This window comes from Rhineura floridana, chromosome 1 (genome assembly GCF_030035675.1).
Source record: "Rhineura floridana isolate rRhiFlo1 chromosome 1, rRhiFlo1.hap2, whole genome shotgun sequence".
NCBI classification, from domain to species: domain Eukaryota; kingdom Metazoa; phylum Chordata; class Lepidosauria; order Squamata; family Rhineuridae; genus Rhineura; species Rhineura floridana.
The window spans coordinates 94,865,443-94,888,485 of NC_084480.1; the positions used below are offsets into that span (position 1 = coordinate 94,865,443).

Below are 23,043 nucleotides of genomic sequence, written 5' to 3' on the forward strand. Positions count from 1 at the left end.
CAGATCTAGACAACAGCAGCAGCACTCTTTTTGAAACATAAAGAAAATCCAGGTTATATCAAAACAGTTTAGAAAACTTGCATAACCACAAAATTCTAAAAACAAGTACTAGGAAGTAGGTCCCACCGACTTCAATGGGACTTTCTAAGTAGTGTCTTCGGGTGGGGATGCTTTAAAAAAACAACAGCAGACAAGTCTCTGCTGCCCATTCTTCATATCTTCAGCCTCAAGTAACAGATTTACTAAGCCATACTTTTATTTATCGATCAGAATTAACATAATATAAACAAACAGCAGGTTTTTAAGTGGCACTTTTCTGTATAAAAAGCAGACTTGCAAGCGCTGATAGGAAAAACAACAGTAAACGTAGAAAATTCTATAATTACCTCTTCCTTCACTTGCTGGACTAGTGGACAATCCTGCCAAGCCTGACTCTCCTCCAGCAAAGACTAAATGGGGAAGACAAAGTGCAAGTTTACTGAGGTTTTCTAGATTGCAGCTCGCTTGGGAGATACGATCCGCTCTCTCTTTGCCCCTCGCCTCCAAAATCCCCAAGATCGGATGCACAAACTTTCTTAGAAGGCTTCCAGATCTGCAAAACTTTCACCTCTCCGCTTCCTTATTTACCTCCGTGCCGCAAAACCTCGGGAATAGGGCTATTTAGTCCTTCTCATCGAAACATTTACCAAGTCCTAGCCTAGCCCATCGCTCTCTCGCTTTTCTTTTTCATTAAGAGGATGTGCAAGAAAGCACTACCTTGACTCGACCAGCAACTCCTCGACGCTTCGTTTGGCGCTTCTTTTTCCTATTTGCACACGCGGTGGGGATCTGTTTGTATTTGCCCTGGATGCAGCACTTTTGCTGGCGGAACTGGCCGACGCTTCTTGTTTTAAGGAATGATTATTGACGCCCCTTCTCGATGCATCCACGGGCTGGAAAGGGCGAGTGCCCCCGTGCCTCTTTTTGCAACACAACAGAAGGGACCTCCTTAGGAAACGAAACACCTAAGAGTGAAGGGGACCCCCTCCTCCCGTCCTCGTGTTCCAGCCTCCGAGATCAGAAGAGAGGAGGAGCTTGCCTTAAGGGGATACAGACCGATCGGCTTTGTTCAGCTGTCGCCAAAAGGTAAAGGAGGGACTGCTTTTGAACCGCTCGCTCGGCAGTCACAGCTAACGTCACTATTTAAATATTATAGCGTCTGTCTGTCTGTCTGTCTCCTCTACGCCGAGTGCAACTTGCTTTGCGTAAAACGTTCCATTTGAAAGTGTACCGTGTAAACAACAGCTCACCCTCTTCTCCCCGAAGTTTCCCAAAAACTGCGTTCAAACGACAGGTTGTTGGGTCTGGCTTGCATATGAGTATTAAGGAGAGTCAGTATGATACGCTAGAATACACAGTGCGGCCTTCGCTGGGTAAATGTCTCCGTTTCCCGACGACAAAATGAGTGTAAGGTCTCTCGCAAGTAATTTAGTCCAGCCCATACCAATTTATGTGATACCTAACATCGTTTTTTAAAAAATCATATGCTCCTATAAATTGTACAGATAACTATATGTTTCATGTAAAGCTGTCCTGGGCTCCTTTGGGAGGAAAGGCAGGATGTAAATTTAAAAAAAAAAAAAAATCTGAAAATAAAGAGTGGGAAAAGAGAGGCCCAGAAGCAGCGGGAGGAGAAAAACGCAACAGATATTTCATATTATACCATTCAATTTTGTATTAGAATTAGAATTAGAATGCATTTTCTCCGGTTATCCACCTATTACTGGCCTATTCCAACCAGAAGTATTTTAATCAACTTTCTGACCAAGTTATTGCTGGAAATACATTGCATCGCAAATAAGAATTTAAAACTCCAAACCCCCCCCCTTCTATGGAATCCAAAACTGTATCGGATGAATCCCATGGAGACTCTGAAGTGCATCTTAAAAGCAAGCATTAAGTTTGCTTTTTGCAGCTGGAATCTTGCCATTTCTATTAGTCATGGGCATTCCACAGCTGACTCCTTCATCAGGCCTCAGTTCAGCAAAGCCTGTGCTTTGTTTTAAAGATGCAACCCTACACTATGCACACTTACTTAGGAGTAAAAACAATTGAACTTGGTATTATGGAGTCAACGTGTAGGATCAGGATACTCATTTGAAAACTGATGGTTATTTACTTGTAATCAGTGGCTTCTTGGATGACTTTTAATAATAGGAAGTTACTGGCAACCAAGAGCTGGACTGTTAAACTTGACATTTAGGACAATGCTTTCATGTTTTCCAGTTATAAGTGCAAAGAAAAACAACTTCAGAATAATTGTACTTGGCATACATAAATTATATGTGCATTTATGAATTCCCTGAAAGGACTAAAGAGAAATCTGTGCTTTTGAAAAGTAAGACAAAGCAGACTTTCTCCTGCAGACAGATTCCACAACAAATGTATGTTGAATGAGTGCACACTAAATCTTGACCACCTCTTTTACTTTAGTGCTTTTACTTTTTAAAAAGATACTGTCCTGCCCTTTTCTTTATTACCACAGTAACCTTCTTTCAAGATCAAAAGCTTTGGATCAAAGCCAAGATCAAACTTCTTGCTTTAAATAGAAGCAACACTACCATGAAATATATTATTCAAAGAAGAATGTCTTAATGGAGATATCTCAGAAGAAAATCTTATATCAGCTTTTTATTGTCAAATATAACAGGATACTAAGTAGTAACTGAAAGCTGCTACTTGTTAACTATTATGCACTTCCACGGGTAAAGGCTAGTAGGAAAAAGTCTATAAATCAAAGGTAAGGGTGTTGAAAGGTATATGTTTGGCACAAACGTTATACCTAGGGCTAGCTTTTTGCAACTGCCACACTGAGGAATTTGCCTAAAGGTTCATCAATATCCACTAAACTCTGCAGTAAGAACGCTTCAAAGTCAACTAATTTTTCAAGCCTACCTTATGTTCCTGCATCTTCCGATAACCTAGAGCAGGCTTGTTTTTATTTATTTGTAACAGTTTCATCCCATCCTTCCTCAAAGGAGTTCAAGATAGCGTATAGTGTTCTCTCCACTTTTGTCTTCACATCAACCCTTTGAGGTCGTTTAAGTTGAAAAATAGTTACTAGCCCAAGATCACCCAGTGAACTTCATGGCTTAGAAGGGATTTAAAACCAGGGACCCTCAGTCCCAAAAATAAACTTTTTCTACTACACCACACAGACTCTGTTGTGTGTGGGTTCACACATGTATGTTCATCACTTCATGACTACATGGTGGTGACTTTTATGGATGAAATAATCACAGATCAAGCACCACAAAAAGAACTTTCATATCACCTCCCACCACCTCCAATACAACACTTTCCAATGGAGTCATCTCACAGCTGAATGTGTGTGCATTAAGTAATGAAAGCCAATAGAGTAAGACATCCAATAGCATGCATGCATGAGCTGGCCACTACTACCAACACGAATCTTTTGCTGAAATCACACCAGACTAAGAAAACAAACTATGCTAATGCACCCTAAATGAACACCAATGTCACATCACTCGAAAATGCTTGGAAGTTGTTTAAAAACACTATATTAGAAGCTCAACTGGAGTGCATACCGCAGATCAGAAAAGGTACCGCCAGGGCCAAGAAGATGCCAGCATGGTTAACGAGCAAAGTCAAGGAAGCTCTTAGAGGCAAAAAGTCTTCCTTCAGAAAATGGAAGTTTTGTCCGAATGAAGAAAATAAAAAAGAACACAAACTCTGGCAAAAGAAATGCAAGAAGACAATAAGGGATGCTAAAAAAGAATTTGAGGAGCACATTGCTAAGAACATAAAAACCAACAGCAAAAAATTCTATAAATACATTCAAAGCAGGAGACCATCTAGGGAGACAATTGGACCCTTGGATGATAAGGGAGTCAAAGGTGTACTAAAGAACGATGAGAGTGCAGAGAAGCTAAATGAATTCTTTGCATCTGTCTTCACAGTGGAAGATATAGGGCAGATCCCTGAACCTGAACTAACATTTGCAGGAAGGGATTCTGAGGAACTGAGACAAATAGTGGTAACGAGAGAGGAAGTTCTAAGCTTAATGGACAATATAAAAACTGACAAATCACCGGGCCCGGATGGCATCCACCCGAGAGTTCTCAAAGAACTCAAAGGTGAAATTGCTGATCTGCTAACTAAAATATTTAACTTGTCCCTTGGGTCCTCCTCCGTGCCTGAGGACTGGAAAGTGGCAAATGTAACGCCAATCTTCAAAAAGGGATCCAGAGGGGATCCCGGAAATTACAGGCCAGTTAGCTTAACTTCTGTCCCTGGAAAACTGGTAGAAAGTATGATTAAAGCTAGATTAACTAAGCACATAGAAGAACAAGCCTTGCTGAAGCAGAGCCAGCATGGCTTCTGCAAGGGAAAGTCCTGTCTCAGTAACCTATTAGAATTCTTTGAGAGTGTCAACAAGCATATAGATAGAGGTGATCCAGTGGACATAGTGTACTTAGATTTTCAAAAAGCGTTTGACAAGGTACCTCACCAAAGACTTCTGAGGAAGCTTAGCAGTCATGGAATAAGAGGAGAGGTCCTCTTGTGGATAAGGAATTGGTTAAGAAGCAGAAAGCAGAGAGTAGGAATAAACGGACAGTTCTCCCAATGGAGGGCTGTAGAAAGTGGAGTCCCTCAAGGATCGGTATTGGGACCTGTACTTTTCAACTTGTTCATTAATGACCTAGAATTAGGAGTGAGCAGTGAAGTGGCCAAGTTTGCTGCTGTTCAGGGTTGTTAAGACAAAAAGGGATTGCGAAGAGCTCCAAAAAGACCTCTCCAAACTGAGTGAATGGGCAGAAAAATGGCAAATGCAATTCAATATAAACAAGTGTAAAATTATGCATATTGGAACAAAAAAATCTTAATTTCACATATACGCTCATGGGGTCTGAACTGGCGGTGACCGACCAGGAGAGAGACCTCGGGGTTGTAGTGGACAGCACGATGAAAATGTCGACCCAGTGTGCGGCAGCTGTGAAAAAGGCAAATTCCATGCTAGCGATAATTAGGAAAGGTATTGAAAATAAAACAGCCGATATCATAATGCCGTTGTATAAATCTATGGTGCGGCCGCATTTGGAATACTGTGTACAGTTCTGGTCGCCTCATCTCAAAAAGGATATTATAGAGTTGGAAAAGGTTCAGAAGAGGGCAACCAGAATGATCAAGGGGATGGAGCGACTCCCTTACGAGGAAAGGTTGCAGCATTTGGGGCTTTTTAGTTTAGAGAAAAGGCGGGTCAGAGGAGACATGAAAGAAGTGTATAAAATTATGCATGGCATTGAGAAAGTGGATAGAGAAAAGTTCTTCTCCCTCTCTCATAATACTAGAACTTGTGGACATTCAAAGAAGCTGAATGTTGGAAGATTCAGGACAGACAAAAGGAAGTACTTCTTTACTCAGCACATAGTTAAACTATGGAATTTGCTCCCACAAGATGCAGTAATGGCCACCAGCTTGGACGGCTTTAAAAGAAGATTAGACAAATTCATGGAGGACAGGGCTATCAATGGCTACTAGCCACAATGGCTGTGCTCTGCCACCCTAGTCAGAGGCAGCATGCTTCTGAAAACCAGTTGCCGGAAGCCTCAGGAGGGGAGAGTGTTCTTGCACTCGGGTCCTGCTTGCGGGCTTCCCCCAGGCACCTGGTTGGCCACTGTGAGAACAGGATGCTGGACTAGATGGGCCACTGGCCTGATCCAGCAGGCTTTTCTTATGTTCTTATGTTCTTATGTTCTTATGTTAAAACAAAAGTTGAATATACTGATGAATGAGACAGGACCTAGGATGGTTTTTTCAGATCCGAAAGCAACAGTGTATCCATCATGAGCTAACCCCCCCTTTGTATATTCTAGCTATACTTTGCTAGAGTGTTGAGTGTGAATGCTGGAGACCCAGGTTCAAATTCCCTCTCCACCATGAAGCTCACTAAGTGGGCTTGAGCAAGTTTACCCAATTGCACAGATTGGAAGGTGAACTTTATACATGTTATCCATGCTACATGGAAACTACTTTTCTGTGACATTGAAATGACCCATTTATGTTGGTGATGGTCATATGTGTGAGTCCTAACCACTACATTGGCACTCATGGAATTAGTCCCCACTGCTGCAGTTTGATCTTTTTTATTATTACCTCAGTGGTACTGAAGCCAAAAAAGTAGCGCTCAACACAGTTCAGATAACATGTAAATGGCCCTGAGCAGGGACTCTTAACCTGCGGTCCATAGACCCCCATGGATGGGCTTCAGGGGACCTGTTAACCAGGCACACAAAAATTCAATTTCCAATGCAGTAAAATAAATTTACTTATTTATGAGGGTCCACAGCTTTCATTAGATTCTCAAAGAGGTCTATGACCCAAAAAAAGTTAAGAACCACTGCCCTAGAGTGACTGATAAGCAGGAACTAGGGTTCCTTACTTCAAACAAAATGTGATGCGTTCTAAATATGCACATTAGGTGTGCAAAACACTGTGTATTTTGGAAAATGCTACAGAAAATATTATACTACCCACATTACTATTGCCAACATCCATTTATTTGTGCTGTTCAGAGGGCAAAGATGTTATGATCCTGGTCCAGAAGTTTACAGTCTCACAACACGCTCCTGGGGGTTAGTAGAATCGCTTTGCTTTTCACTAGCTTAGTTCTAGTCCTACAAATAGCAGAATGATCATTGTGCAGATACAAGAGGCATGCTGCAGACTTACAATAGGGAACAGCTGGTTGCCTCTTTGAAACTAAAAGGACGTATAAGCTCTTGAACTGATATGAGGATCCACCAATCATAAGAACTGCCCTGCTGGACCAGACAGTCCATCTAGTGGTATTCTGCTTCGAACAGCAGTCAGCCAGATGCCTCTGGGAAGATCACAAGTTTCAACTGAAGAGCAGCAGCAAATGTGATGGGTTATCACATCAAACAGGTCTGTGTGCTTGCACCACAGGAAGACCCAACACCTCAAAGTTTAGGATGCATTATCTATTTCATAGATCTGCAGTATCCCAACAAAAGTGAAGAACACAGCTTGTAAGACTGTTTTTTATATTCTTAATCTGTAATTCTTAAACCCAAATGTGAAAGGAAAAATTATTTTGAGTACTAGACAACTAGACAGTCTTAAAATGTACCATCAACTATTCATTTTAAATTAAAGCACTGATTTGGGGTTTATTTTTTCTATCTTGGACTAAAAATTCTCATCAGCGTTAGCCAGCATGGCCAGTGGTTAGGGATAATGGAAATTGTAGTCTACAACATCTGGAGGGCCACAGGTTCTACACCCTACTACAGCAGGCAAAATTTTCCACAGTTCAAGCATAGAACTTTAAAAACTAACTCAGATATATTCAGGATACTTACATAGTTCACACAAAACCATCATGAGGATGTCTTATGCCAATAGCCTTATTCATGTTATAGGACAAATTGCATTGGACACCCAGACAGCTGAACTTCTGAGTAGTTAAGGCATATCTGAGTTAAATTAGTCAAAAAGTGTTCATTCACAACCCATGCCAGCTAAAATGTCTTGATTATGCTGCTGTACCAAGAGTGGCTAGGTGTGTCATTCAATCCAGGACTCATGGTTAAAGCTTGCTCCTCGTTAAGGTTTGGTTTCAGATCTTTCCTGTAAAATTTACATGGATTTTGCATAAACTGTGAAAACTATTTCTACCCAGAAGTAAGTCCTATTGAATTCAATGGGGCTTACTCCCAGGTAATCAGGATTAGGATGTCAGACTGAGTCTGAAGTCCAAGTCAATACATCACCTGAAGACACATAATGCAGCAACCATACTAGACGTAAATAGGCCAGTGTCTATGTGGAACGTAGCTTGTGTCCTATAAAAGAAGGTGGGATCTAAATGTAATACACAAATCAATACTATGCTACTGTGGTTTTATGTTATGTGCAGGCATGTCTATGTCAAGGTAAATGTTGTGGACTCCAAGTAGTATCAGTACCAGCCAGCATGGCCAATGGTCAGAGATTATGGGAGTTATAGTCCAACAACATCTGGAGGGCTGCAGGTTCCCCATCCCTGGACTATACAGACTCTAGATCAACTGAAGGGCTGTTCCTGTTGAAGAAGAACGTATGAAACTGTCTTCTCCTGAGTCAAAGATCTGGTCCATCTACCAGTGGCTGACGAGCTTAATTTGGGTGGTTTGTGTCATGTCTGTGGATTTGTAGAAGACCCAAGACAGTACATCCATCACATTAAATATTCAGATTTATTTTTAATTGTATTTTTATTGCTTCTTTTATTTCTTATGTTGTATTTTATTGAATTACAATTTGAATTCTATGGAATGCAAGTTGTAATGCAATGGAATACAATATAAGAAATAAAAGAAACAATTACAAATACAATTAAAAATCATACAGCGTCTAACACAGCACATTACAATAGCTACAACTGGTAGAAAAATCATTAAGTAATCCACGAAGACCCTCAGCAATTTTTATGGTTCATAGAATTGGAAGGGGCCTATAAGGCCATCGAGTCCAACCCCCTGCTCAATGCAGAAATCCAAATTAAAGCATACCTGACAGGTGGCTCTGGAATGCCTCCAGTGTTGGAGAGCCTAGGTAATTGGTTCCATTGTCGTACCACTCTGTTAGAGAGTTTTTCCTGATGTTCAGTTAAAATCTGGCTTCCTGTAACTTGAGCCCCTTATTCCGTGTCCTGCGCTTTGGGTTGATACAGAAGAGGTCCTGGCCCTCCTCTGTGTGACAACCTTTCAAGTACTTGAAGAATGCTATCATATCGCCTCCCAGTTCTTTCAGTCTCTCTTCATAGGGCTTTGTTTCCAGTCCCCTGATCATCCTTGTTGCCCTTCTCTGAACCCGTTCCAGTTTGTCTGCATCCTTCTAAAACTGTGGTGTCCAGAACTGGACGCAGTACTCAAGATGAGGTCTAACCAGCGCCAAATAGAGGGGAACCAATGCTTCACACAATTTGGAAACTATACTTCTGTTAATGCAGCCTAAAATAGCATTTGCCTTTTTTTCAGCCACATAGCACTGTTGGCTCATATTTAGCTTCTGATCAACAAGGGGAAAAGGTTTGGGAATCACTGGTATAGTCTACTCTGACTGGCAGTGGCTCCCCAGGATCCCAGCCAGAGGCCACATCACCTGCTACCTGATACTTTTAACATTGATTTAATCTGGAACTTTCTGCATACAAAATATGTGCTCTACTACATAGCTATGGTTCCTCCCCAAGGATTTGTTGGGTAGTATTTGTCATCAGACAAGCTTGAGTCCACATATAGCTATTCTTTTGTGGGAGGAGCATGAACTACATAATAAACTGGGTGGTTAGAATATATTACATCACATAGTTTCCCTGCTCTCTTTCCTCTCTAGCATCTCATTTATAATTGGATTATGAGCCTTGCCTTTTTTCTCTCTTTCTCTGTAAAGTACCCGGTTTAAGTGCTATACCAATACAAAATAAAATGCATATCACTCACTGTCCCCCTTTAGGATGCACACCTTAATGTGGTGAGGGGGTTTGAGAGTGTTGAAGAAGCTGAGAGCAATGCTGTCAGAAGTCTAGACCAAGAGGCTAGACTCCTAGCAGGGGCACACAAGGCGGAATGGTCAAAGCTGAGACACCAGACTAAGATGCATCCAAACTCAGAGGAAGGCAATGGTAAACCACCTCTGAATACCTCTTACCACGAAAATCCTATGAACAGAGTATCCAAAATGCAACACGAGATAGTGCTGGAAGATGAGACCCCCAGGTCAGAAGGCACTCACCGAGCTGCAGGGAAGAACAAAAGACAAGTACGTGTAGGGCTGTGACTAATGACGCAGCTGGGTCAAAGCCGAAAGGAAGCCCAGAGGCTGATGCGCACAGATGCGAAAGGAGAGTCTGGAGTTGTACACAATAGAAACATGGAATGTGAGAAGCATGAACCAGAGAAAGTTAGAAATTGTCAAGCAAGAAATGGCACGTATCAACATTACTATACTTGGCATGAGTGAATTAAAATGGATGGGAATAGGACATTTTCAATCAGGCAACTACAAAATACTTTATGCAGGAAATGAGAAATCAAGAAGAAATGGGGTTGCTTTAATAGTGAGAAGTGATTTAGCAAGAGCAATTAGGAGCTACAACGCAAGGTCTGAGCGAGTGATATCAATGAGATTGAAGGGAAAACCTATTAACATAACCATCATCCAAGTCTATGCTCCAGTGGCAAATGCAGAAGAAGAGGAATTGGAAAGATTTTACGCAGAAGTACAGGAGGAAATTGATCACACACCAAAACAAGGTATGATGATAATCATGAGAGACTGGAATGCAAAAGTAGGGAACAGAGAAGAACTAGGAATTGTGGGGAAATGGGGCTTAGGAGACAGAAATGAAGCAGGAGGAAGACTTATTGAATTCTGTGAAGCCAATAATTTGTTTCTTGCAAACACATTTTTTGAGCGACCGAAAAGACGACTGTACATGTGGACATCACCAGATGGTCAATATAGGAATCAAATTGGTTATATAATTGGCAACAGAAGATGGAGAAGTTCCATACTTTCTGCAAAAACATGACCAGGAGCAGACTGCTGCACAGATCATGAACTGGTCGTATCAAAAATCACAGCAAAGCTAAAGAGGAACAACAAAGCAATCATAATGCCAAAATACAATTTAAATAACATCCCAGAAGAATATAAAGATCAAACAAGGAACAGATTTGAGGCTTTAAACTTACGTTGACAGAGAACCAGAAGAACTATGGAATGAAGTCAGAGACATGATCAGAGAAGAATGCAAAAAGATAATACCTCTAGTTAAAAAGAAAGACCTCAATGGATGACTGAAGAAACTCTTAAAAAGAGAGAAGGAAAGCAAAAGCAAAAGGAGACAGAACCTTAAATGCAACAATACAGCGACTAGTACATGGCAAAGAAAACTATTACAGTAGTTACTGTATAGAAATGGAAGAGGACAACAAAAAGGGAAGAACAAGAGCCCTATTCCAAAAGATTAGAGAAATGAAAGGTGCTGGTTTTAACCTATAAAGCCTTACACGGCTTGGGACCACGATACTTGATGGAACGCCTCTCCCGATACGAACCTACCCGTACACTGCGCTCAACATCGAAGGCCCTTCTCCGGGTGCCTACGCAGAGGGAAGCCCGGAGGATGGTAACAAGAAAAAGGGCCTTCTCAGTGGTGGCCCCCGAATTATGGAACAATCTCCCTGATGAGGTACGCCTGGCGCCAACATTGTTGTCTTTTCGGTGCCAGGTTAAGACCTACCTCTTCTCCCAGGCATTCTAGCATTTTAGCATTTCAGTATTGTAGCATTTAGCATTTTAGTATTTTTAGTATTTCAGTATTTTAGTTTAGTATAGGTTTATTTGGAAATTTAATGAGTTATGTTTTAAATTGATCAATGTGTGGTTTTAAATTGTATGTTGATATTTTGATGTTGTGAACCGCCCAGAGAGCTTCGGCTATGGGGCGGTATAAAAATTTAATAAATAATAAATTATAATAAATAATAAATGAAAGGGAAATTTAAACCACGAGTAGGGAAGTTGAATAATCAACAGGGGAACACACTGACTGACCGAGATGAAATAAAAGGAAGATGGAAGCAATACACTGAAGAACTCCGTAAAACAGATGCAAGGATGACAGATTCATTCATGGAGGAACCATATGATGAAGAACCAGAAATGTTAGAATGTGAGGTAAAAGCTGCTCTTAAACTACTTGGAAGAAACAAATCACCAGGAACAGATGGCATACCAACAGAGTTGCTACAAGCTACTGAGACTGAATCTGTCCAAATTTTGACAAAAATTTTGTCAACAAATACGGAAAACTAAACAATGGCCCACAGACTGGAAGAGTTCAATATATATCCCAATTCCAAAGAAAGGGGATCCCAGGGAATGCAGTAATTACCAAACTATTGCCTTAATATCCCATGCAAGTAAAGTAATGCTCAAGATTCTACAACAAAGACTCTTACCATATATGGAGCGAGAAATGCCAGACGTCCAAGCTGGATTTAGAAAGGGAAGAGGCACCAGAGATCATATCGCAAACATACGTTGGATAATGGAATGGAGCAAGGAATTTCAGAAGAAAATCACCCTGTGCTTTATAGATTAGAGCAAAGCCTTTGTGTAGACCATGAAAAACTATGGAATGCTTTAAAAGCAATGGGGGTGCCACAGCATCTGATTGTCCTGATGCGCAACCTATACTCTGCACAAGAGGCTACTGTAAGGACAGAATATGGAGAAACTGATTGGTTCCCAATCGGAAAGGGTGTGAGACAGGGATGTATTTTATCATCCTATTTGTTTAATCTGTATGCAGAACATATCATACGAAAAGCAGGATTGGACCAAGATGAAGGAGCTGTGAAAATTGGAGGGAGAAATATCAGTAATTTAAGATATGCAGACGATACCATACTACTAGCAGAAACCAGTAATGATTTGAAAAGAATGTTGATGAAAGTTAAAGAGGAAAGCACAAAAGCAGGACTACAGCTGAATGTCAAAAAGACTAAAGTGATGACAAATGAAGATTTATGTAACTTTAAAGTTGACAATGAGGACATTGAACTTGTCAAGGATTATCAATACCTCGGCACAGTCATCAACCAAAATGGGGGTCATGCCTTGCAGGACCAGGCCCCAGGTACGTAGCCAGCTGTGGCTGATTTTTTCCACCTGTCCCTTCTCTGGAGGGGATACATAAGCCGGCTGGCTGAGGTGGCTCCTGCTTTGTCTGCCTTTTTCTGGGTCTTCAGTTATGTGCCTGGGAGAGAGGACTCAGAGCCAAGTGGGGAGATTTGAGAGCCCCCCAATTAGTGTAGTGATGGGTAGAGAGAGATATGGCGTTGTGAGGAGGACTTGCCAGATAAGGGGAACGCGGCTCAGGCAGTTAATGGCTGTGCCTTGTTCCAGTCCTCCCCACACCCACAGGTTTGTTGGTTGCCCTATCAGCCAGCTCTCAGGCCTCTGGATGCTGCTGCTAAATGCCAGATCGGTGCATAATAAGATCTCCCTCATTCATGATTTAATTGTGGATGAGGCAGCCAATCTGGCATGTATAACCGAGACCTGGGTGGGTGAGCAGGGGGGAGTCAGTCTCTCCCAGCTATGTCCACCAGGGTACATGGTCCAGCATCAGGGTAGACCTGAGGGTTGGGGAGGGGAGGTTGCTGTGGTCTATAGGAGCTCCATCTTCCTCTGGAAGCACCCTGTCCATGTGACTACTGGTCTGGAGTGTTTGCACCTTATGTTGGGTCAGTGGGACAGACTGGGGATTCTGTTGGTGTACCGCCCACCCCGCTGCCCAACAGACTCCCTAGCTGAGCTGATGGAGGTGGTCTCGGGTGTACTGTTGAGATCCCCCAGACTGTTGGTTCTGGGGGATGTCAACATCCATGCCGAGGCCACCTTATCCAGGGCGGCTCAGGATTTCATGGTCTCCATGACAACCGTGGGACTGTCCCAATATGCCATTGGCCCAACACATGTAGCAGGGCATACTCTAGATTTGGTTTTTGCATCTGGACATGGACTTGGTGATCTGAATGTGGGGGGCCTTACATCAGTCCCTCTGTCATGGACAGATCACTGCTTGCTGAAGTTTAGACTTACAGCAGCTTTTCCCCTCTGCAAGGGTGGGGGACCTATTAAGTTGGTCCACCCCCAGAGACTAATGGATCAGGATGGTTTCCAAAGGGCTCTGGGGAGTTTTCCGGCTGATAGGGCTGGCGCTCCTGTTGAAACCCTGGTTGAACTGTGGAATACAGAAATGACCCGGGCGATGGACATGATTGCTCCTGAGCGCCCTCTCCTGTGTAGAGCTCATACAGCTCCATGGTATACCCCAGAGCTGAGAGCGATGAAACAATTTAGGAGACGGCTTGAGTGCAGATGGATGCGAACTCCTAGTGGATGCAATTATACACTGGTAAGTGCCTATGGTAAGCTGTATTTAGGGGCAGTGAGGACAGCAAAAAAACAATATTTTGCTGCTACTATCAAATCATCAATCTGCCGCCCAGCGGAGCTCTTCAGAATTGTCCGGGGGCTATTACACTCTGGCCCCAGGGACATGGTAGAACCATCTGAGGCCCGCTGTAATGAATTTGCTAGGCACTTCTAGGATAAAATCTTTAGCATCTGCCAGGACTTAGACTCCAGTGTTATAGCAGGTGAATCAAGCGAGGTATCCAGAGCACAGACTTGTCCTGATTTCTTGGATGAGTTTCAGTTGGTGCAGCTTGAGGACGTTGACAAGGTGCTTGGACAGGTTCGTGCAACCGCTGCGAGAGGTTGTCCGGGGGTTTGGGGTTCGGTGCCATCAGTATGCGGATGACACCCAACTCTATTTCTCCTTTCCACCTAAAGCCAAGGAAGCTGTCCTGGTCCTGAACCAGTGCCTGGCATCAGTGATGGACTGGATGAGGGCGAACAAATTGAAACTAAATCCAGACAAGACGGAGGTGCTCCTGGTCAGTCGAAGGGCAGATCAGGGAATAGGGATTCAGCCTGTGCTTGATGGGGTTACACTCCCCCTGAAGACACAGGTTCGCAGTTTGGGTGTGCTCCTGGACTCTGCTCTGAACTTGGAGGCCCAGGTCTTGGCCGTGGCCAGGAGTGCCTTTGCCCATTTAAGACTAGTGCGCCAGCTGCGCCCGTTCCTGGAAGTGCCTGATTTGACTATGGTGATGCATGCCTTAGTTACATCCCGTTTAGACTACTGTAACATGCTCTACGTGGGGCTGCCTTTGAAGAGTGTTTGGAAACTTAAACTGGTACAAAGAGCTGCAGCCAGAGTATTAACAGGGGCTGGTTACAGGGACCATACAACTCCCTTGTTGCAACAGCTCCACTGGCTGCCAGTTTGTTTCCGGTCACAATTCAAAGTGCTGGTTTTGACCTTTAAAGCCCTATACGACCCAGGTCCAGGCTATCTGTCAGACCGTATCTCCCTATACGAGCCTGCCTGGGCCCTGAGATCTTCAGGAAAGGCCCTTCTCTCAGTCCCCACACCCTCACAAGTGTGATTGGTTGGGACGCGAGTTAGGGCCTTCTCGGTGGCTGCTCCTAGGTTCTGGAACTCCCTTCCTAGGGAGGCACGAATGGCCCCCTCCTTGCCATCCTTCTGTTGGCAAATAGTCTTTTTTATTCTGACAGGCTTTTGGGATAGAAGGTGTTTAGGATTGGGCTTTACAAGGCTTGTTTTATTGTTTTATATTATTATCTGTATTATTTTAAATTGTTTTTAGATTTTTAAGTGCCTTTTACGATTTTAAGGTTGTGCATAGTTTAATTGTATTTTAATTGTATGTTTTTCTATGTTTTTAACTACATGTAGTTTTATTTGTAAGCCGCCCTGAGTTCCAGTTTGGAAAAAGGGTGGGGTAAAAATAAAGTTTCAATTCAATTCAATTCAACCACTTCTGTGCTGGATCCTTGCCCTTCTTGGCCAATAAAAGCTAGCAGGGATGGAACAGCTGGCTGGACCAGGGAAGTGATTAATGCCTCTCTGTGAGAGGGGGTGGTCCCTGGCTGCCTGAAAGAGGCAGTAGTGAGACCACTCCTGAAGAGGCCCTCCCTGGCCCCAGAAAATCTTAATAACTTTAGGCCAGTAGCAAATGTTCCATTCCTGGGCAAAGTCCTTGAACGAGTGGTTGCAGGCCAGCTCCAGACACTCTTGGATGAAACCGATTATCTGGATCCATTTCAGTCGGGTTTCAGACCTGGTTTTAGCACAGAAACAGCCTTGAGCCCTGTATGATGACCTTTGTCGGGAGAGAGACAGGGGGAGTGTGACTCTGTTGATTCTCCTTGATCTCTCAGCTGCTTTTGATACCATCGACCATGGAGAGACTAGCTGAGTTGGGAGTGGGAGGTACTGCATTGCAGTGCTTCCGCTCCTACTTGGCAGGTCGCCTCCAGAAGGTGGTACTTGGGGAACATTACTCAGCACCCTGGACTCTCCAGTATGGGGTTCCGCAGGGGTCAGTTCTATCCCCCGTGCTGTTCAACATCTACATGAAACAGTTGGGTGCGGTCATCCGGAGCTTTGGAGTGCATTGCCATCAGTATGCTGATGACACGCAGCTCTATTTCTCCTTTTCATCTTCTTCAGGTGAGGCTGTCAATGTGCTGAACCAGTGCCTGGCTGCGACAATGGACTGGATGAGGGCTAATAAACTGAGGCTCAATCCAGACAAGACTGAGATGCTGCTAGTGGGTGGTTCTTCTGACCAGATGGTGGATGTCCAACCTGTCCTGGATGGGGTTGCACTCCCCCTGAAGGAGCAGGTTCATAGCTTGGGGGTTCTCCTAGAACCATCTCTGTCACTTGAGGCTCAGGTAGCCTCGGTGGCACGGAGTGCCTTCTACCAACTTCGGTTGGTGGCCCAACTACGTCCCTATCTGGACAGGGATAACCTGGTTTCAGTTGTCCATGCTCTGGTAACCTCCAAATTAGATTACTGCAATGCACTCTACGTGGGGTTGCCTTTGAAGATGGTTTGGAAACTGCAGCTTGTGCAAAATGCAGTGGCCAGATTGGTAACAGGGACCAGACGGTCCAAACATATAAAACCGATTCTGGCCCGCTTGCACTGGCTGCCTGTATGTTTCCGAGCTCGATTCAAGGTGCTGGTTTTGACCTATAAAGCCATACACAGCTTGGGACCACAGTACCTGATGGAATGCCTCTCCTGGTACAAACCCACCCGTACACTACGTTCAAGATCAAAGGCCCTCCTCTGGGGGCCTACTCCAAGGGAAGCTCGGAGGGTGGCAACAAGGGAGAGGGCCTTCTCAGTGGTGGCCCCCAAATTATGGAATGAGTTTTGTGACGAGGTGCACCTGGCGCCAACACTGTTATCTTATCGGCACCATGTCAAGACTTTCCTCTTCTCCCAGGCATTTTAGCATGTGTTTTAAATTGTTTTTATATTGTTTTAAATTTTAAAATTGGGTTTTAAAATGTTTTTAAAATATGTGTTTTAAATTGTATATTTGTTTTAATGTTTTTGATTGCTGTAAACCGCCCAGAGAGCTTTGGCTATGGGGCGGTATACAAGTGCAATAAATAAATAAATAAATAAACCAAAATGGAGACAATAGTCAAGAAATCAGAAGAATGCTAGGACTGGGGAGGGCAGCTATGAGACAACTAGAAAAGGTCCTCAAATGCAAAGATGTATCACTGAACACCAAAGTCAGGATCATTCAGACCATGGTATTCCCGATTTCTGTGTATGGATGTGAAAGTTGGACAGTGAAAAGAGCAGGTAAGAGAAAAATCAACTCATTTGAAATGTGGTGTTGGAGGAGAGCTTTGCGCATACCATGGACCGTGAAAAAGACCAATAATTGGGTGTTAGAACAAATTAAACCAGAAGACATGATTCACTAGAAAAGACAATAATGCTGGGGAAAACAGAAGGGAGTAGATAAAAGAGGAAGACCGAACAAGAGATGGATTGTTTCCATACAGGAAGCCACAGACCTGAACTTACAAGATCTGAACAGGGTGGTTCATGACAGATGCTCTTGGAGGTCACTGATTCATAGGGTTGCCATAAGTCGTAATTGACTTGAAGGCACATAACAACAACAATCACTCACTGTAAATGCCCTTTTACTATTTTATAGCATTTTTCAGCACACTTTGGTACCCTTTGGGTAGAAAGGCAGCAGGAAAAATAATAATTCCAACAAGACTTTTTTCATGGATGTCCCCCAACATGTATTCTATGAAGGAAAAACATTTATTCTATATATACCTACAATGACCCACAAACCCCTACCAGGAATCATGCTCAGAAATAAGAATTAAGAATGTATATGATTTGATTGTAGAACGGTGTCCATCTAAACATGATCTATGACCAGCTTCATTTACCATCATTATCACAAGCATAAAACCCCAAATATCTGTATTCTACATTTTCGAAAGAATAGATTTGTATTATACAACTACAAAAGAAGTTATACATTTTAAAAGATAGATGTTTTTAAGTGCTTATGCCATGCTTGCTAGCATGTCCAGAATCAATAGAAGACTATCACTGGCAGGCATCTCTATATACATATTGTATTTGTAACCACACAGTCTCCACTTCAATCCATAAAGGATGTTCAGTGCTGAAAACAATCAGTACTGAGGAAGGTCATGCTGTCTGAAGTGAACTCAGCTGCCCACTTTTATTGGCATGACAGAAGCCTCCAGAGTCTGAAAATCTTGGCAAAGAACTAGAAAGGGGTGGAATACAAATACTTACTGTAAATGGCCATCATAAGAGTTTCTCTGAAATGAACAAGATTCATTGCCCTGTGGAGCTATATTGCCTGAATCCTCGGAGATCTCTTCTTGATTCTTAGGACAATAAGAATTAAATCATAGTAGAGTTGGAAGAGGTCTATAAGTCCATCAAGTCCAACCCCCTGCTCAATGCCAGAATCCAACTTAAACCATATCTGACAGATGACTGTCCAGCTGCTTCTGGAATGCCTCCAGTGTTGGAGTGCCCACCACCTCCCTAGGTAATTGGTTCCACTGTTGTACTGCTCTAACAGTTGGGAGGTTTTTCCTGAGGTTCAGTAGAATTCTGGCTTCCTATAACATGAGCCCATTTCTCCATGTCATGCCCTCCTCTGAACATGTTCCAGTTTATCTGCATCCTTCTTAAAGTGCTGTGTCCCAGAACTGAATGCAATACTCAAGATGAGGCCAAACCATTGCCGAATAGAAGGGAACCAGTACTTCACACAATTTGGAATCTATACTTATGTTAATGTAGCCTAAAATAGTGTTTGCCTTTTTTGCAGCCACATAGCACTATTGGCTCATATTCATCTTGTGATCAACAACAATTCCAAGATTCTTCTCACATGTAGTATTGCTGAGTCAAGTATCCCCCATCCTATAACTGTGCATTTGGTTTCTTTTTCATAGGTGTAGACCTTTGCACTATCCCTGTAAAGTATGGTTCTGGGCTATGACTGGACGGAAGGATGGGATATAAATCTAATAAATAAAGTTCATCCCGATTTCTATGTATGGATGTGAAAGTTGGACAGTGAAAAAATCAGGTAAGAGAAAAATCGACTCGTTTGAAATGTGGTGTTGGAGGAGAGCGTTGCTCATACCATGGACTGCGGAAAAGACCAATAATTGGAGCTAGTGTTTCCCCCCCCCCTTTAATTCTGCTTCAGGGAGGTTTCACAACTGATTGGTAGATCGACCCCCTTTGTGTTCCAGCTGTAGACAATGGAAATGCTTTGCTGCAGGCTCAGGCAAAGACAGTGGTTGATCCAACGCTTTGCTGCAGGTAGTCCTGAAAGGTCTGAAGGGCGGCAGAGGGGAAGGGAGGTGTGGCCAGCAGAGGGCAGTGTCGCTTCAAAACACAGCCAGGAAAAAAATTCTGGCTGCTTTTGAAGTGACTAGTGTGCCCACAGCCTCTGTGTTTTTACTATGGATGTACCTGAAGAAAGTTTTGTTGCTTTTAGCAAGAACCTCAGCTTATTTTCAGCTTTAGCCATCCTGATGCCATCCCTGCAAATCTGTGCTACCTTACTCTTCCTTTGTGGCCTGGCCTTCCTTCTACTTCCTATATATGTCCTTTTTTGTTTCAGGTCATCTCTGAGCTTTTTGTGAAGCCACATTGGCTTCTTCTGCTGTCTTCCACCTTTTTTCCATGTTGGAATTGTGCCTTTAGAATTTCCTTTTTTAGGAACTCCTAGCCATCTTGGTCTCCTTTTCTCATTAGGGTCTCTTGCCATGGGACCTTACTTACTATTGTTCTAAGTTTACTAAAATCAGCTTTCCTGGAGTCCAGGATACACATATGGTCACATTCAGCTTTTGATTCCTTTAAAAATCATGAATTCAAGTATAATATGGTCACTTTCCCCTAGAGTTCCCATAACTGCCACTTCATCCACTAAGTCATCTCTATTGTTTAGAATAAAGTCAGCAATAGCTGGTCCTCTCGTTCCTTCCTCCACTTTCTGTAGGAGAAAGTTATTAGCAACACAAGTCAGGAATTTCTTGAAGGGACCGTATTTGACAGAAGTTGTCTCCCAACAGATACTAGGGTAATGGAAGTCTCCCATTATTACTACATCATGCCTCCTTGAATCATTGGCAATATGCTGTTCAAAAGTTTCATCTTTATCTTCTCCTTGATTGGGTGGTCGGTAGTAGATTCCAACCACCATGTTCCTTTTATTCCTTGCCCCATTTATTTTAATTCAGATGCTCTCAATGGGGCTACCAAGCTCATCCTACTGTATTTTTGTGCAGGATATATATTTTTAACATATACTGTGACTCTGCCTCCCATTCTATCCCTTCTGTTCTTTTGAAACAAGTTATATCCTTCAATATCTAGTCATGGGAGTCATCCCACCAAGTTTCAGTTATACCTATCCTCCTGTATAAAGGGTTCTTCATCCTATTTGTCTCCCATACTGTGGGCATTAATATACTGTATAGTCATCAAAGACCATGTGATTTATGGTCTGGCTTCTTTCCTACATTTTTATGAAGTCTATTATTGGGCCCCACAGGAGCTGTTCTCTAATAAAAGCTAGGAGCCTGGGATGAGTACTCATCACCACCACACTAACTTCTATAGCCACCTTACATACATTATAAGTCAGCAGCCATGTGGCTGAATGTATTGCTCCTTCAGAGTTGTTGTTTCTTTTTTTACTGTTTATTACTGTATACATAGGAAACTGTTCACATAAACTTGAATATTTGTATGAGGACTTCAGTAAACTACAAACACAACTGTTGAAGCATTCTAAAATAAAAGCAGTTAAGGGTAACATATTTCTCTTCTCCTATGATTGTTTTGGATGGCCAAAGAAAACAGAGCAAGAGTTAATTGGTAGCTAATCTCTTTGCTCTTTTTAGGATGTTTTTGTAAGGCACAGATTAAAATAGACATTTAATATTATGCAGGCTCAGCTGTGTCCATATTAGGAAAGTCTCAGCTCACATCCCTGTGCATGAAAGAACCTTTCCTCCCTCCTCTGTGTTTCCACCCCTTGCATATAAGGTGGGGGAGAGAACGAGCTTGGGAATGTGAACTTGATCCAGCACTGACCAGCCAGGCAGCAAACTCTAATTGTTTTGTAGATACCAAACATATTTCCTTTCTACTAGGGATAAATTCAATAATTTTGCACATGACACAGCTTTTGTGCACAGCAGTGTGATTAACAAAAAAAAGGCAAAACACAAAGAATATTCAAGCTTTATGAAAGCTACCATAAACAACACCTTAGGGATCCAATTCATAGGCTTGTTCTGGAAAGGGAACACATGTTCCCATTTCAGGCTCTTGTGAGTAATGATGCTTCAGGTGTACTATATCATTATTCCTGGACGTCTTTGTTTTATGGAAAAAAACAAATTTTCATAACTAAATTTTCTGCTTTAATGTGCTAAATTGAAATTCTGGATTGTATCCAAAAATTGTATGAAGCTGCTTTTGGACAGTATGAGCTATGTTGTAAGACCTGTAATGGGAGGGGAAATCACCTGAAATTGGGCAGAGGAACTGCGTGCAAGCAGAGCTCCACTCCATGCAAGGTTCCTCTGCCTGGCATCAGGAGATTCCCACAGCTGTTTCACATGATACAGACCACACTTGTCAGGAGGGCCCACCAACCCTCTGGAGAGGCTCTGTGGAGTGCAGGGGATGTAGAAGAGGAGGGAAAAGACTGTGAGGTTCCTTCACAAATCTGTGTCCAAAAAAGGCCAAAAATTAAGTGCAAGAGAGTGATAGGTTAAGCTTCAGAATTAAGGCAGCAACAAGTGTTTCTTTAAAATCTAGGCCTGATAGGGACTGGACAAGCTAACTGATAAGCTTCAGCAGAGCAGAAAAAAAGGGAAACAGTATTCCAATGATAGGTTATAAGATATGCTTACTAGGCAGAAAATTTATATTACCAGTTTCTAGAATATGTGTGCAACCTGCACAAATAGGCAGTTTTTAAATAATTGCTTCAGTTTCACTTTCCTCATGAAATGCAGATATATCACATTCAAAACCAAAGTCTCTGAATAAGGGCCAGTGTGGTATAGTGTTGGACTGGGACCTGGAAGATCAGGGTTCAAATCCCCGTTCAGCCATGAAGCTCACTGAGTGACCTTGAACCAGTCACTGTTTTTCAGCTAACCTCACAGGGTTGTTGCGAGCATAAAATTGGGAGGGGGAGGACTATGTTTGTACACCACCTTGAGCTCCTTAGAAGAAAGGTGGGCCAGAAATTAAAGAAAAACAGAAAAGAAGTACCAAACATTGAGCAAGAACAGTGACCCAGAAGGACTTTTACTTCCCCAGTGAATGCCTATCACCATTTATATATATAAAAAAACCCTTTTGAAATAGAACTGCCATATTGTCAAATACTTGGATTTGGTTCACAACCACCAATTTACCTGAGAGAAAACCCAATTGAACTCAATGAGATTAACTAGACATGTGAATAGGATTGCACTGACAGTTCCAGAATCTATCCACCAGGCATCCTAATATGAAGATTAGAAAACACCAAAGTTTATAAGCAATTCCACAAATACATTCCAATACCACTTACATTTTTGTTTAAACTTTAAAGGTAAACAAATATAAAATAAATTGACAATGCTCCAACAAAAATATATCCCTTGAATTTTGGCCATTTTAAAAAATTAAGAATTTTCCTTGCTTGGTGAATGTATTCCCTAAAGTCTAGAGGACAAATTTCTAATAGCCATAATTAGACAATAATAGCCAATTATACCTTAGCTGTAATTCATTTTCCTACTCACACTGAAATGTCCAAGAACCAGCCAAAACAAAACCAGACAATTGATGAAAAGATCTGTAACCAGTTACTACAGCCTGATTATAGATACCCATTAACAGGGAACATAAAAACCATTGTGAATATCATGTAGTAGAGAAATGTTTGGGCCTGGTATTTGGA

At 42.3% G+C, this 23,043-nt stretch overlaps 1 protein-coding gene across 7 annotated transcripts in view; it reads right to left on the minus strand.

Moving 5' to 3' along the window:
- Positions 1-23,043, minus strand: part of AOPEP (aminopeptidase O (putative)) — a 303,566-nt gene that overhangs the window by 123,400 nt on the left and 157,123 nt on the right. For all 7 annotated transcript variants that reach the window (XM_061626523.1, XM_061626498.1, XM_061626526.1 and 4 more), the window contains one exon: positions 387-449. In XM_061626523.1, coding sequence (XP_061482507.1) covers positions 387-449 — 63 coding nt within the window. The remainder of the gene's footprint in view (positions 1-386; positions 450-23,043) is intronic.